Genomic DNA, 16403 nt, shown 5'->3' on the forward strand with positions numbered 1-16403 from the left:
TAAAGCAAAGGAAAGCTGAAGTAAGTTTGTAAACACAGCTACAGTTTCACTTAGTGACCACTTTGCTTAACAAGTGAATTGTTGGTCCCAGTTGTGATTGCTAAATGAGAATTACTTGTAATACTAAACTGCTGATATAACTTCAGGATGGAAGTTCCATAGTGAAGCACCACATCACTATTCCATGAATATTTCCCATTGGCCACATCCAGATTTTAGAGGCTGAATTTTAGGTATGGGGAGAGACAGGTCAGCAAGCTCTTATGGGTTAACAATTCCTTGAAGAGGCAAGCTTAGAAAAGCCTGAATGCACATCTTGATGAGTTAGATCATTTCTATTTCAAGCAGGAATAGGCAACCTTTTGTAGTCCTACTGTTTAAAAATTATGTAATAGCATCACTGTCTCAAATAAATAAACTACCACATCCCTTTCCAGTTTGTTTATTTGAGACAGTGATGCTATTACATCACCACTGGAAACAGGAAGATACTTTTTCCTTTCCGTATGTTGTTAAGCCTTAACAACCTACAGACTTATTTCAGAGAATTATTGTTTCAGAATTATGTCAGATAATTAATATTACATTAATATAGAGAATATTGTATTTTATTTCCCACCCAAAAAATGATGAGAAATTGTACCACCATAACTGATGCATTTCGGCTGTATAATAGAAGAACTAGGGACCACAAGAAGTATTTGTTCTGCATTACTCACTCTGGGTTGAATATTGGTATTTTTAGCACTATTCATTCATTTATTTATTTATTTGTTTGTTTGTTTGTTTATTTATTTATTTATACAATTGATAAGCTACCCATCTTCCAGTGACACTGGTGGCTTACAATTAAAAATAAAAAAAAATTATAACACTCAAAAAGGAATCATGACTGGCCCCCAAAACAACATATAATCCAAAAGGAAAAAGAAAATCCAGCAGGGACTCAACCTTCACTGTAATCCTAAAACTGGGAGAATATACCAGGTCTTCAGTAACTTCCTGAACATCATCAGAATGGGAGACATGCTCCCGGGGTCCCACAAGATGACGCTGCCTTCTTTGGCAAGGGAATAAGAGGAATAGGTTATATAAAAAGAATATATACATGTGTGTGAAATTCATAAAACAGAGTGAAAACCTTGTTGAACAGATCACTGTAAGGCTAGAAGAAAGAATCTAAAGTGATTCTGATAATACTTTATAGACTACCCAGTCAAGAAGATGGTATGTGCAAAACTTTCTTGAAATAAATAAAAACATTTTTATGAACCCATAATAGTAATGGAGGATTTCAAGTGTCAATCTGCTGGAACTCTGCTAAAAATGGACTTCCTCAGTTTCCTTGCTGTTACCTTCATCTTTTAGAAGCAGAGAAAGTAACAGGGATCTGGTTACCTGAAACGAACTGGTGAAAGTGAGATGGTAGAAAATGGCTATGTAATCTTGAATCTATATGAAGAGAGAGATAGAATATCATCATACTTATATCCTAGCCTTCAGGAAAGCCAGTTTTAAAGAGATCAGATATCGAGTTTCATGGTTTTAAGAGAAAAAAAAATTAAAAGAGAAATTCTGAAAGCTGAAATAATGAGGGCATCATTACAAAATATTCCTGTGAGGAAGTCAGTGTTGCTGCACAGGGAGCTCTCTGAAAATTGAGAGTTAAAAATGACAAGTATTAGAAATGGATAGCTAATGATGAATGTAATAGAATAATACATCTAGAAAATAATGCATTTTTGTAAGTTGTCAATGGTTAGATGTTATCTCTTTAAATTACTTTTTGTGGCAGATGACAGAGCAACAATGGCTTCTCTCATCTTTTCAACCCTACACTGATGTATGTCTTCCTTCCTTCCTTCCTTCCTTCCTTCCTTCCTTCCTTCCTTCCTTCCTTCCTTCCTTCCTTCCTTCCTTCCTTCCTTCCTTCCTTCCTTCCTTCCTTCCTTCCTTCCTTCCTTCCTTCCTTCCTTCCTTCCTTGTCAGCTACAGTAGATTCTGGCTGGGTTTGGATTTGCTGCAAAGCAGATACAGAAATGGAAAAATTGCATTATTAAGATCAATCAGCCAAAATTTGTGATTGCTGCTGTAACTTTTAGTGGATTTGAAACTCTGGAGTACAATTTGGCTATTCTAAAATATACAAGAAAAAGTGAGAGAATACACCAATCCAAGGGCTTCATAAAAAAAAGATAGTAGAAAATCAGAAAAGTTGAATGCTCACAAATAGTAATATACAAGTAGTCTTCGATTTACAACCATTTGTTCAGTGACCGCTTGAAGTTATGGTGGTGCTGAATGAAGGGACTTATGATGCTCCCCAAAATTATGGCTGTGGCAGCGCCGCTATGATCAAAATTCAGGCACCTGGCAGCCTGTCTGCACTTATAACTGCAGGGGTGCTTCAACTCCCCCCCCATCTATGCCCTTTTGGCCCCCTGCTGCCCTGTGCTCTGCCACCCCAGCTGACAGCCATGGCTAGGGGGGTGTTTGCACAGATTCATCTGGTGTGCCAATTGCACCCTTTCCCTTACTGGGAGATCTTGCTCATGGTGACTCATGCCTTGGTCATTTCCTATTTGGATTACTGCAATGTGTTCTACATGAGGGTGCCCTTGAAGATCACCCAGAAGCTACAATTGGTCCAGAATGTGGTGGTGTGCACAATGATGGGTGGCCCTAGGTGCCCCATGTAGGTCAGTTTACCCTCTGTTGTGCGAGCTGCACTGGCTCCCAGTTTCCTTCTGGGTGAAATTCAAGGTGCTGATTATTATCTTTAAAGTCCTATATAGCACAAGGCCAGGTTATCTGCAGGGCCACCTCTCCCTAATGACATCTACCCATCCTACCAGATCAGATAGGGCGGACACAGTCTTAGTCCTTTCTCTTAAACATTGCCACCTTGGGAGATCTAGGAAGCGTGCCTAGGCGGTGGCAGCCCCTGCCCTATGGAACACCCTTCCCCTTGAAATTTGTCAGGCCTCTACCCTCCTAGCCTTTTGAAAAACACTTAAGACCTGGCTTTTCCCCCAAGCACTGGGATAGGATGAGGTGAACAAGGGGATTTAACAATGGACTGCATGTGGAAGCTTATCTTTGGTGCCAGGTTTTTAATGTTTATGGTTTTAATCAATATATGTATTATGTTGTTTTATTATTGATGTTGTTTTAATTGTTGGTTGGGAGCCACCCAGAGTTCAATATAAAATGGGCAGCTATGTACATGTTATAAATAATTAAATAATTAAATAATTAAATAATTAAATAAAGAAATAAAGAAATAAAGAAATAAAGAAATAAAGAAATAAAGAAATAAAGAAATCTTTGATTTCCTGACAATAAATGGTTTAGCTTAGCTCCACGGTTTGATCAGCTCAGCTAAATTACAATCTTTACAGCAGACAAAAATGAAGCCATACACAACAGCTGATTGCCCCTGCCAGGACTAAGGCTTTTGTACCTTCAAACATTTAAACTTGTGGCTTTCTCCTCCTATCCTTTTGAATTAATGGATAAGCATGATGCTTAATAGCCTTGGAGCCAAGTAATTTTTGTATGCGTACATAATAGCTGTCTCTGACCAGGGAACTGCTGGTTCCTGCCTCAACTTCTACCATTTATACATATACATTTGTTCATTCTGAAATGTAACTCCTCTTTGCTGAACAATGGGGTCTGATCAGAAAATGCAATGAGATAGACAACAAAAATAAGTCAAAATCAAATAAAAAATTAAGAACAAAAATTCACCAAAAGTTTGATTCCACATTTGAAATGATCTGTAGTTTCATTCAGGTCAGGAAAATTAGTAAGTTCCCCACACATTCTCATTTACTGATTGACTGACTGCAATGGAGAGGAAAAAAAAGTAAAAATTAATTTGGAAGCAGCAAAAAGAGTACCTTAAAAAGGTCCAGAACCTATGATTTCCCCAGGGACTTTGTCTCCCAGGGGATATTTTAAAACTAAATCAGGATGCGGAATAATTTTCCATTATTCAAATTACTATCAACATGTAGGCAAAGCAAAGCAAACTGTGCCACCAAATTAATCATTCTGTTACATTTATCCAACAAATCAATCAAATGAATCTTTAAAACCTCTTGTTTTAATAGTATGAATCTCATTTCTTCTATGCTTAAGCCCTTGTTGATGGGTTAGGTCAAAAAATTGTGTTAGTGCTCATGTCATTGCAAAACATTTAGATATTTATCCACTTAGAACTGGCTGACCCTATGAATCTATAGCTACTGGATTTTTCTCTACTATTGATTTAATTACTCCCACATTACCAGTATTCAGCTTTATACATTAGGAAACTCTAATTCCAAGCTGTTTTTTAAAGGAATGTTACTTCTCAGCAAGAAGCCTGTTCCTGGTACCAAGATGCATGAGTATAGGATTTGGATCCTGGCCAAATGCTGTTAATCTGTGATTTTTCAACTTGACTTGGCCCATTTAAAAATTAAAAGCCAATTGCCATGATCGGCTCAAGCTATAATATCATAGGTATCAGCAGTTGTGTCCTATGAATCTTACAATTGCTCTTGTAATACAATTCCAAATTGGGGGCATAGCTTTACTGTTACATATTACATGTTTCTTATGTAGTGAGTATTGTGGAGTAATGTTCTCCACTTGCTATACTGCGGCAAGTGGACTTGCTATACTGCAGCAAGAAAGTAGAGGGAATATGGAGTACCAGAAATTGTAAGAAAGAATTGGAAATAACTGAATGGTGGTGTTATAATATGCCCCATTCTCTTTAGGCATTACTTCATGTTCAGTCATTAACTTTGTATGATCAATCCAACATGCAAGGAGTAATAGGCGTCTTCTTCACTCTTCCAGCTGCATTGATTATTTAAGTACATAGGCACACCTTCACTTCATGATTGTCTATGGCTTCCAGCCTTTGCTTACATGTGAAAAATTCCATGCCATCCTCCATTATCAGAGTTCTAGCTCATGAGAAGCAATAATACATAGAGATAGGATTCCCTCTGCAGACATGCTGTAAACATAGAAGTGTCTCTTCCCTTATGTCACGGGCACACGTAGAAGAAAGAAGGGATTGCTAACTACTCCTCAAGTGTTGAATAAATCTGTAAAGTCATTCTTCTCTCTATCTCTCATTCTTGCTCTCATATGTTTATTTTCAAAATATTTGTTTGTGTTTGAAATACATGCATGTAAGTATACATCATTTGTCAGAAAGTACTTCTTGGTAGTATCTTCAGTTGAAATGTTTTTCAACTTTAATGGGTCAGCAATCCCAAATGCTTCAGAAATCCCTCTATTACTAGCTGATTTAACAGTTTCTTTATAAAATAAAAAGCCTAGGAAATAATTTATAAATGGATGTTAGAATATGTTAACGTTCAAAAGTATAGAGACACATGAAGTAAGGAACTGAAGTATCAAATGTGTGAATGTCAGGAAATCATTTTTGGCATCTGTAGGTCTCATTTCTATAATTTAAAAAATACAATTAATTCAAATTAATATTTCTTATACTGGACACTAAAGCAAATGTTCCAGAAGGAATTGAGGAGTTCATGCAATGATTGTAGTTGTGGTAATCAAAATGCAATGCTGCTCTTATGTTACAGTCTTGTGCTCTAGTGGCTCCTTTTGAGACATAAATTATTTTGCATATTGATTGTACTCTGGAAGATCATTGGTTATTGTAGAGGATCATGTTCTTTTCAATTATATACTATAGTTTGAAACTTAGAGCAAGACAATGGAAATGGATATTTTCTGCTTTTATAATTAAAATCAGAAAGTACAGGGTTGGAAAGAAACCTAATTTCTGCCTATTTTATTCAGTGGTCCAAAGGGCTTACCTCTCTTTCTGTATTTAAACAAGCATTTTGTCTATAGGAGTCCTCCTTTTCAATTTTTTTTTTCAATTGCTTTTAAAATAATAGAAAAGAAAAAAAAAAGGAAACAAAACACAAAAATATACACATTGTCAAATAAAAATATATAAGTGCTTAAAAAAGAAATAAGTGAAAAAAGTAGAACAGAAAAAAATATAAAATATAATATGTCATTAAAACAATAAACAGTTACAATTCTGTATATAATTTTCTATACATTTATATAACTAGCATATTTTTTAAAAAACATACTGTATTTTTAATAAATGAGTCCTATATTTTGTTATACTTACCCATACAAAGTCTATGTCTATAGGCAGTCTGCTCATAGGTGGCAAGTGTAATCAGGTCTTCAATCCATTGTGTAAATGGGGCCATACATTTATCTTTACAATGCTGCAAAATAATTATTTTAGCCACAGTAAGGGCACGGAGAATCCATTTATGTTGTCCAGTTGTCAAATTCCATGTACTAGATATATAATTCAAAAGAATATTATCCTCTGAGAATTGTAGTTTTTGTCGCACAGTCACATACTGTATATATGATCCACTACTTTCTCCCAAAAGTTAGTAAGCATAGGACATTGTAAAAACATGCATTTTAAAGAAACATTGTCCTTATTACATCTCTAACAAGATGCTGTCTTAGACAATCCTTTTTTTATATAAACATAATCGAGTCCAATAAATTCTAAATATTATTTTTGCTGTGCAAGTCGTTTAAAGTCCATTGACATTCTTGCTACAGAAGTTAAGGCACTCTCCCATTGTCTAGGCAATATAGGAACCTCTTATTCTAAATTCAAGTTGTCTATAGGAGTCCTGATTGCAGGACTAGTTAGAAAATTGGATGACACATAGCAATTTACATGTATGATTTCCTATTTTTACTATGTTTAAATAAAGAGAATTATATATTATGTTGTAGTTGTGTGCCGTGACATGAATATAAATATTAGATTTGTATAAGGAGATGTATGCTTCTGGAATTTTTCTATTTTCCTTGATGCTTTTATAAAAATTAAAAACATAAATAGCACATGTATGTATATATTAATTACAGAATGATTGAACCATCTGAAGTCATCTAGCAGAGTCATAAATCACCATGTAATATGCTAACTAGGCTTTTTTTCATTCCTCCAATAGTTGTGTCTGCAAAATGTATGTTTGCAATTATTGGAATTCTGGGGAACTGAACTTTTTGCAGTGACTTTTGCCATACTGAACAAGAGAACATTGAGGAAGATTCTGTCTCCATATTCTGCAGACAATGATAAAAGTTACCAATTTTCTTTTAGAAAGTGAATCACAGCAAAGTTATCCTCTCCTTGAAATCACAAAGACAAAATTAATAATATGAAAAAAAGAAGGCAGAGAGAAGAAAGTCCTTTGAGATAGGGCCGGGACTTTTAACCTGTTCAAACAAGCAACTTTGTCTCTAGATCACCTGTTATATCCTCAGATTTTTCAAGGAAAGGGATTATAAGCAGTCCTTGTTTAGCAACCACAATTGGGACTGGCAACTTTGTCATTAAGTGAAGCAGTCGCTAAGTGAAACTGTGACTGTGCTTACAATCTTACTTCAGCTTTCCTTTGCTTTACAGACCTGCAAAGGTCATAAATGTGAGGATTGGTCACAAAGTTACTTTTTCATCACTGTTGTAACTGTGAATGATCACTAAACAAGGCAGTCTCAAAAAGAGGACTACCTGTATTGCCTTTCTTCTCAAGCAGAAAAAGCTCCTTTTTCAAGCAGAAAAAGCATGGAGTGTCTGAGATTTGTCTGAACCTGAATGATGTATCTCTGCCATTGCTCTGCCATTCCGAGTTTCATTGTTATTGTTGATGATTCTCTTCTACTGTTTCTTCTATTTGTTTCAAAATTAGAGTTTTTGCTCATTATATGCATGATATGAAACGTGAAATCATGAATGAACATCTGTGCGGGAGCTTCTGTGTATGTGTAATAATTTTCATGTCATTAATCATAGACATTTACTACCTTTTTTTAAAACCAGGAACCATAAAGTAAGTAAAATCTGGCAGAACCTGATATAATATAGAAAGGCAAGGAAGCAATAATTGGTTTCCCAAGATATCTGGGAACATTTCTCTATCTGATACAAACTCCAGAATCTTAAGCCTAGTTAATACCTTACTTCTATTTATCTGTACTTATCCCAATCCCTGTAAGCATATATGGGATGGCTATATAGAGGCCTGAATATGCTCTGATCAGATTTAGGCAGTCTGCCCTTCATTTCTCTGACGGGAAAAAACCTACAAATCAACTCTCTGTATAGTTAGTTACTGTGACACTTGTTCTTTGGAGAACATGGAGACTGAGAGAGAAAACTGCCTGCTGAAGTGAGATCACAGCCATGGATGATATATGAGCTAGCACTTAGATGGTTACATGTTGTAGTCAGAAGGCTACATTGAGTCGCACCCTGTCAGAATCAGTTTGTTGTCAGTTTAGAGGAAGAAAAGCAACCTTGTTCCAACCTTGTTTTCTAGTTATCTGGTTTGGGTATTGTACTGTTACAGGTTGGATTCTGACCTGTTTTTGTGTGTGTGGAATCACCCGATTATAGAAGAGATTGAGAACCTGTAAAGGTCATTACTGGAGAAAGGGAAAGAAGCTATATTGTCCACTTTTTCTCTTTTTAAATTGCAGCTTACATTGCTTCCCTGTCTCCAAAACAGCTTTTGTTAAAGGCTGAAAAGTGAAGTGGGAATTAGCAAAAATCAAATCTTCCTGTAAAGGAGCCCAGTAAACAGAAATGTTCTCATGAATGGTCTGAATTCAACCTATTGCTTCAGAAGCTAAATTCAAATAGATACCCCAATTTACTTTTTTTATATAATAAAAAGTATAGTAAATCTATCGTTGATCATCTATCCTTTTGTTTAGTTGCATGGAAGTAAGAGACTGATTCAAGGAATGTTAGAAATAAAATTGATTTGAACTTTTTTCTGAAAATGGAAAAAAAATGAACTGGTGATCTATGGATTTGATGATTAGAAAGAGTAAAATATGGTAAGAAGGGAATTGTGTTGTAACCTTAAAGAAGGAGGACAGACAATAAATTTATTTCTTACTGCTATGAAGATCGGAAGTGGCTTCTTTATATTCTTTTTCTCTTTTTCTCTATTCACCACTTTTCTTTATTCGTTTCTTCTTTTCTTGAATTTGTATCATTTTTATTACTGTATAAAATTCTTCAATAAAATTAATTAAAAAAAAGAACAGCAAAGTTCTACAAAAATCTCTAAATGTATATTCTTTTCATTTCAGGTCCACAGATTATGGCACAACTTATGAAAAGCTCAACGACAAGGTGGGATTAAAGACAGTGCTGAGTTACCTTTACGTCAGTCCTACTAATAAGAGGAAGGTAAGGAAGCTATTTCTTAACAAGTAACAAAATAAAAAATAAAAAGCTCTACTCATACATTTGAGAGTGCCAAATTTAGATCAAGAACATAAAATAAGTTGAAGATGTTTTAAAATATAACGTTTTGTAGGTAGCATGCTGCTTCCTGTGCCCTGTAGTTAATGTAGCAATTAATCTCTAATTTTCAGTTTTTATATTTACTCATCTGGGAGTAAGCCCCATAAAACTCCATGGAATTTTCTTCAGTGTAAACACACATAGGATTACTATAAGATTGGATGCAAATCTAGAAAGCAGATTGAACCTACTTATGCATTGTTCCCCCATAAAATTTAGACACAGGTAAAGGCACAGTGTTGGCCTTGTTGGTCTTGCTCCCACATTCTGATGTTCCCCTCTGTCTTATTGGTGTCTCCTGGAGAGTTCTAACAGTGTTCAAGTGGACATGAGTACAGCCAGCAAAACATCAAGGTAAAGGTTAAAACACAGAGAACAAAATGGGCATATAGGTGATCTTCAGGAAAGATACATTTTAAATATGTATATTCAGTAGGATTGTGTGTGCTCTGAAAATGATTCAGCAGAAATGCTTTTGCCTGGTATGAACAAAACTTCCCGTAGAACAACCTTTCCTTTTTCTTGTTTTTGCTTGAGCTCCTGTAGCTATTTTAAGAAGCTGATTCAAGTTAATATAACTCTTAAAGTAGCCACCATTTTTTTCAGGCTGTCATAGAAATCTGAAAAAGTGGGACTACCTTAATGAATACAGTAGCAGAGGGGAGCTGTATTTGAGCCAAGTCCAAAACACTTCTTCCTAATCATTTCTGAAGCATAAGGAGTCCTCCTTTTACCCAAAATTACCTCTGTACGGGCAAAAATAATATATTAGGAAAACATGGTGACTCTGAATAAATGTATTTTACATGTAGGTTTTTTGCTAAGTGTTTTATTGTTGCATTATTTTTAGCTAGAGCAATTCCTTCAATCTTTAAGTGCTATTGAAACAACAAAAGGTGTAGTTTAGTTTTCCAGTGTTTTGCAATAACAAGCCTAGTAACTAACAGCAGGACAGAATCCATTCTCATTTGCACTAGTACAGGTATTAGGATATGGACAATAAGCCAACAGTGGGATCATTCCGAAAGATTGTTGGGTATTTTTTCATATTTCTTCAAGTTTTTTGATTAAAAGGGAAGGCTAATTACAGGTCCATCAATAAAGTGTAGCGAGGTTACATTTTGTAATATGTTAGCGTATGGATTATTTTCATGGGCAATTCTTGATGACTTGCTGAAATAGATTTTAAAAAAATTCTATATCACAAAGAGTTATGAGATTCATCTAGCTCAAAATCCCAAATTATCCTCTCAGGACAAACTATCACGCTTAATATAAGAATATTTTATAACATTGACAATACTTTCTACATTTTACATTTCACAAAATCATTGCCAAAGGTTCCTAAGCTAGATGTACCAATGAATAAAAGAACACTTCATCTCATGGACTGTAACCGTTAAAAACAGGAAGAGAAAGTAAGAATAAATGGATTATTTTTACAATTATTACAATGAATCAGTTATGTTTGTTACTTATAGTCTTTAACTGATTTCTAAATCACCTTGAATTAAGAATAACTAGCAAGGGTTTGGTCATGATACTAAACATGTTAGTGATGCCAAATTATGGGCAGTAAAATAAAAAAGGAAGACAATAAAAAAAGATCTCTTGCTTTATTTATTTGTTTGTTTGTTTGGTGTGTGCCTTCGACTCACCAGTCTTGACTCCTGGTGACTGCCTGGATTAGTCCCTGCAGTTTTCTTGGCAAGATTTTCAGAAGTGGTTTGCCACTGCCTTCTTCCCAGGGCTGAGAGAAAATGACTGGCTCAAAGTCACCCAGCTGGCTTTGTGCCTAAGGCAGGAGTAGAACTCATGGTCTCCTAGTTTCTAGCTAGGAGCTTTAACCACCACACCAAACTGACTAGCATAATGATGCATATTAAAAAACAACAGAGTTTTACATACTGTATAGACTGATAGGAACTGAGTTCTTAGAGACTGATCATGGTACTAGAGCAAAGAATCTCCCATTAGAACATAAGCATGGATTGGACCCTGGCCCATCTAGTTCAGCGGTCTGTTCTCACAGTGGCCAACCAACTGCCCAAAGAAACCCACTAGTCTCCTAGCAAATGGTCTTTCATCCCCACAACTTCCATGAATTGGTCCAGCCCTTTTTTGAAGCCAGTCAAGCTGGTAGCATCATTATATATTGTAGCAAATTCCAAAACGTAATGATGTGCTGTGTGAAAAAATATTTTTTCTCTGTCCTGATTCTTCCAGGATTCAATTTCATTGTGTGACCTCTGGTTCTAGTATTTTGGAAAGGGGAAAAATTAATCAATTAATTAATTAATTAATTTTGTATGCTGCCCATCTCCCCCAGCAGGTGACTCTGGGTGGCTCACATTGTTCACTTTATCTATACCATGCATAATTTTGCACACCCCAATCATGTCCCTTCTTATTCACTTTTTTTCTTAGACTAAAATGCTCCAAATGTTGCAGCCTTTTCTCAAAAGGAGCTGTTCCCAACCTCTTGACCATCTTAATTGCCCTACTTTGAACCTTCTCTAGCTCTATTATGTCCTTTTGAGGTACGGTGACCAGAACTACACACAATATTCCAGATGTGATCTCTCCATTGATTTATGTAAGGGCATTATGATATTTTCAATGCTAGGTCTTATTATCCCTAACATAGTGTTGGCCTTTTTTGCATCAGATGCACACTGTGTTGACATCTTCATTGAACTGTTTACCATTATTCCAAGATATCTTTCCTCATCAGTCACTGCTAGTTCTGACCCCATTATTTTGTATGAGTAGTCAGGATTTTTGGCATCAATGCACATCATTTTACTCATGTTGCTCACGTTGAATGATACCTGCCATTTTGACAGTCACTCCCTTAATGTGCAGATATCCCTTTGAAGCTCTACACAGTCCCATATTGTTTTTACCACTCTGAACAATTTAGTATAATTAGCAAACATGGCTATTCTGCTTATTGTGCCCACTTCCAGATTATTTACAGTATAAATATGTTAAAAAGCACTAGTCCTAGGACAGAACCCTGTGGGACCCCACTAGTCACATCCCTCCATTCTGAGAAATGTCCATTTAATCCTACTCTTTATTTTCTTTTCTTCAGCCAGTTGCTTATCCACGAGAGGACCTACTGTTAATATTATGGAGAAGTCTTTGATGAGGGGCTTTGAACTATTGACTTATCCCTATCCACACATTTATTAACACTCTAAAAGAACTCTAATAGATTAGATAGACAGAATCTTCCTTTAGTGAAGCCATGCTGGGTATCCTTGAGCAAGACTTGTATCTACAAAAGTTTGGTAATTTGGTAAATTTGGTTTTCACTATCTTCCTTGAAACAAATGTTAAACTGGCAGGCCTATAATTTCCTGGATCTCCCTGTGAGCCCTTCTTAAAAATTGGAGTTATGCTGGTCGCTTTTCAGTCTTCAACTACAGAGGCTGGGTATAGAGAAAGGTTGCATATTTTAGTTAGAAGGTCCACAGTATAAGCTTTTAGCTCCTTAATAACCCTTGGTTAGGTGCCGTCAGAGCCTGGTAATTTGTGATGTTCAATTTGTCAGTGAGGCCTAGCACTTCTTGTCTTATTACCACTGTAGGGCTCAGTTCATCTGATTTCTTTCCTGAGAACAGGAGCTCAGTCTCAGGGATCTCACCCAATTTTTCTCCTATGAAGATGGAAGCAAATTGTTCAGTTTGTCTGCAATTTCCTTTTTTCCTCTTAGCACACCTTTGACTCCTTCTTCATCCAAGGGACCAATGGCCTCTGTGGCTGGCTTCCTGTTTCTAATCTATTTGAAACCTATCTTCACAGTTTTGACAATATGATCCCCAAATTTTCTTTTTGCCTCCCTCACTGTTGCATTTCTTTTAGAAGAATGTATGCTCCTTTTTGGGCTGTATGGCCGTGTTCTGGAAGTTTTGTTCCCTAACGTTTCACCAGCATCTGTGACCGGCATCTTCAGAGTGCAGGAGCACAGACAGGAGCAGTTCTCTCTGTGCCCAGGGCACTCGGAAGATGCCAGTCACAGATGCTGGTGAAACGTTAGGAAACAAAACTTCCAGAACACGGCCACATAGCTTGGAAGACCCACACCAGCCATCGTATGCCAGCCGTGTAAGCCTTCGACAATACATTATGCTCCTTTTTGTTTTCTTTATTAGGGCAGGTCTTCCACTTTCTGAATGATACCTTCTTGGCTCTAATTCTCTTCCACTTCCAATTCAATGTCCATTCTATTATTAAAAAATCTATTCCTTATTCAACTTCCCAGTATACTTCATTTATTCTAAATACTCCATAGAATTCCTAACATTAGCTTCATTATACCAGTATGCTACTTAGTTTTAGGCTATGATGTTAGCTTAGCAATTAATTCTGCACTTCTAATTCAAAATAACCTTATGGGCAATTCTGCAGTTATATAATTAGATGTTAATGTAGCTATATATGTTTTAATAATGCTTAACTTTTTTAATAGTAATTTTATTAAAAATTATAATTACAACAGTGAAAACTAATACAAACTGAAAAAAACTAAATAAAAAAGTAGAAAGTGCAGAAAAGAAAGAAAAAAAAGGAAAAAAGAGACAAATAGAAAAGAAAGAAAAAATAAGAATATAGTAAAGAAAAAGAAAAGAAATATATAAAGAAGTGACTTCCCACCTTCATCAGAAGAAGTATAAACAATTTTAGTAACTTATCATCATCTCTTGAAATACAACAAATGATCTCTTCTTCCCCTATCTCATCTCTTAACTATAAACAAATCCATAGAACCTTGTCATTTCAATCCTAATGTCAGCAAAAGTCCATTAAGGGTTATCAGAGATAACAATATATCTATTTTAGCCTTGATCAAATAAACCAACTTTATATTCCTTCCTTTTACTTCTAATTATCTTGACCTTTAGACCCTTCAAATAATGTCAAATAACTTGATTTCTTTTCATTTTTTCTTTGTCCTTTCTCACAAAATTCTTAACAAGCCTGTTTTGTAAATCCAGTATAGGAAAAGTATCCAGGTCACTCTCTTGGTTTATTGTTTGTATATCCTTTTTAATTATTAAGACATCAGCCGGTTTCTTTTGTATGTCCAGTGTAACATCTTTTTCTATGTAATTCTTGTAGCCTGTGATTTTGAAATCCACTTTCAACAGTCTGGATCTTGTCAAGTAGAATATGTTCTCTTCTATAACATATTTTAGACACATCTATAGAGGCAGACACTTTTAAAATTAACTTGTGGGTCCATTGTTTAAAAATATCCTTCAATATGTCCAATTTTAAAATATTTTGCTACATTCTGTAATTGTAAGTCAAGTTTGAGTGTTCTTCTCCTTTAATTGTAATCTTTAGTTCCTTCTAGTTTCCTCTAGTGTCCAACATTCAAAGTCTCATTCTATAGTGTTTTTTTTAAAAAACTCAAAACAAAAACATTTTCTCACATGAAGGATTCTTTATAATTAATTCCAAAATCTTAATTCAAATTTATCTGAACCCTTATTCCATTTGAAACTTTCTAAAATCAGAGCTTTAATCACTCTTTTGCTGTTTATTCCCCTCCCCCATTTTTTTTAAAGTCCTTATACTTGTATTTAAAACTTCTTTTGCTAAGGATTGAAGTAAATTCACTTGATGCTGTAAAACCTGTTAATACAAAGGTTCCTAATAGCTGAAAAGCAGTTAACAAGCAATTTCCAAAAGTGATTAGAAAGGCAATATGCAAACTTAGTGTCCTTTCTAAGGCGCCAACCGTGGTTTGAACAAGATGGCTATTCCCTCATTTCTCAAAGCTCTGAACCCACCAGAGATCACTATCTTGTGGTCTCCTCATGAGGAACAACTTTCTGAAGCACTTGTGGGTAATTGCAAGTCCTTTCCTTGGAGATGAATTATTGAAGAGCCGGTCTACTTGCTGGCTCTTCATTCCACCATGGTCATTGGCACCATGCCCGCCAGTTCTTCCCTGGAATTCAATAATGCTTGTCTCAACTGTTCTGTTTCAAGGTTGCAGACACACACAACAGACATAGTTACTAAGGAGTTGAAGTATTTACTACAGTTTATGCAGATAAACAACAGGATGGTAATTCAAATGCCTAGCAGAGAGCAGTTGCCTGAAAAGTGCCAATTATAGTCCAAGAAGCAAGAGAGTAGTCCAGATACATTCCAAGAGTCACAGAATGCCAAATCAGTTAATTAGCCAGTCCAAGAGTCAAGGAAGTGGAACAAGAGTCACAAACTGGAATAGAAAACAGTTGTTTCCAAGAACAATTGAAAGCAAAGCAGCTACATAAATCTATCTATAGACAGCTGGCTGCAATTACTCATGCCTCACCTTTGCCTAGTGAGGAACCTCATTGAGGAGTATTGCTCTTCTTGCCACTGCCTGTGTCTTGACCTGGGGCTTGGAGACTGTGCCTCTTCATCTGACTGTTCCAGCTGAACAGGAGCTTCATGTGGCTGATCAGCCTCAGATGAATCCTGGCTTAATGATTCCTGAGGCTGACAACCCACAGGCTCAGCTGGAGCAACATCATCAGAGTCAAGGTCAGAGTCAGATTCTGAATCATGGCTCATAACATTAACTGAAGGAGTTTTTAGTGAAATAATCAAGAAGGGGGAAAGAATATATGATATGATCTTCTACTGAACTATGACAAGCTTCACTAATGCTAGAAGCTAATAGCAACTGTGTGAGTGTATTCGTATAGTACTTCCTATGTGGTGTGTCAGTTCACTGCTTGTAGCTCCTAGTTGGCAGGATATAGACAATAGTACGTTGCAAAATAATCTCTCAATCTGAGGTCCTAACTTGCATAGAATAGGGTGAGAATGCTTGGAGTAAAACTCAGTATTTGTTGTACCTAGAGGCATACAGGCCTGAATTGGCCTCAACTGACCTGTACTGCCCTTACTTCTTAGCAGGGTATGTGGCATATTGGCACAGGTTCAGCTCAGACTGGTAACCTAGTATACATCTTCTCCAAAACTG

At 36.0% G+C, this 16403-nt stretch overlaps 1 protein-coding gene across 1 annotated transcript in view; it reads left to right on the forward strand.

The window, feature by feature from the left end:
- SORCS3 (sortilin related VPS10 domain containing receptor 3) overlaps nucleotides 1-16403 on the forward strand; it is a 525782-nt gene that overhangs the window by 226484 nt on the left and 282895 nt on the right. The window contains exon 3 of the mRNA XM_088132244.1: nucleotides 9193-9292. Coding sequence (XP_087988370.1) covers nucleotides 9193-9292 — 100 coding nt within the window. The remainder of the gene's footprint in view (nucleotides 1-9192; nucleotides 9293-16403) is intronic.

Source organism: Python bivittatus, unplaced genomic scaffold (assembly GCF_059951505.1).
Source record: "Python bivittatus isolate LINGU-HERP-01145 unplaced genomic scaffold, Pbiv_v1 ctg000980_np1212, whole genome shotgun sequence".
Classification (NCBI taxonomy): Eukaryota; Metazoa; Chordata; class Lepidosauria; order Squamata; family Pythonidae; genus Python; species Python bivittatus.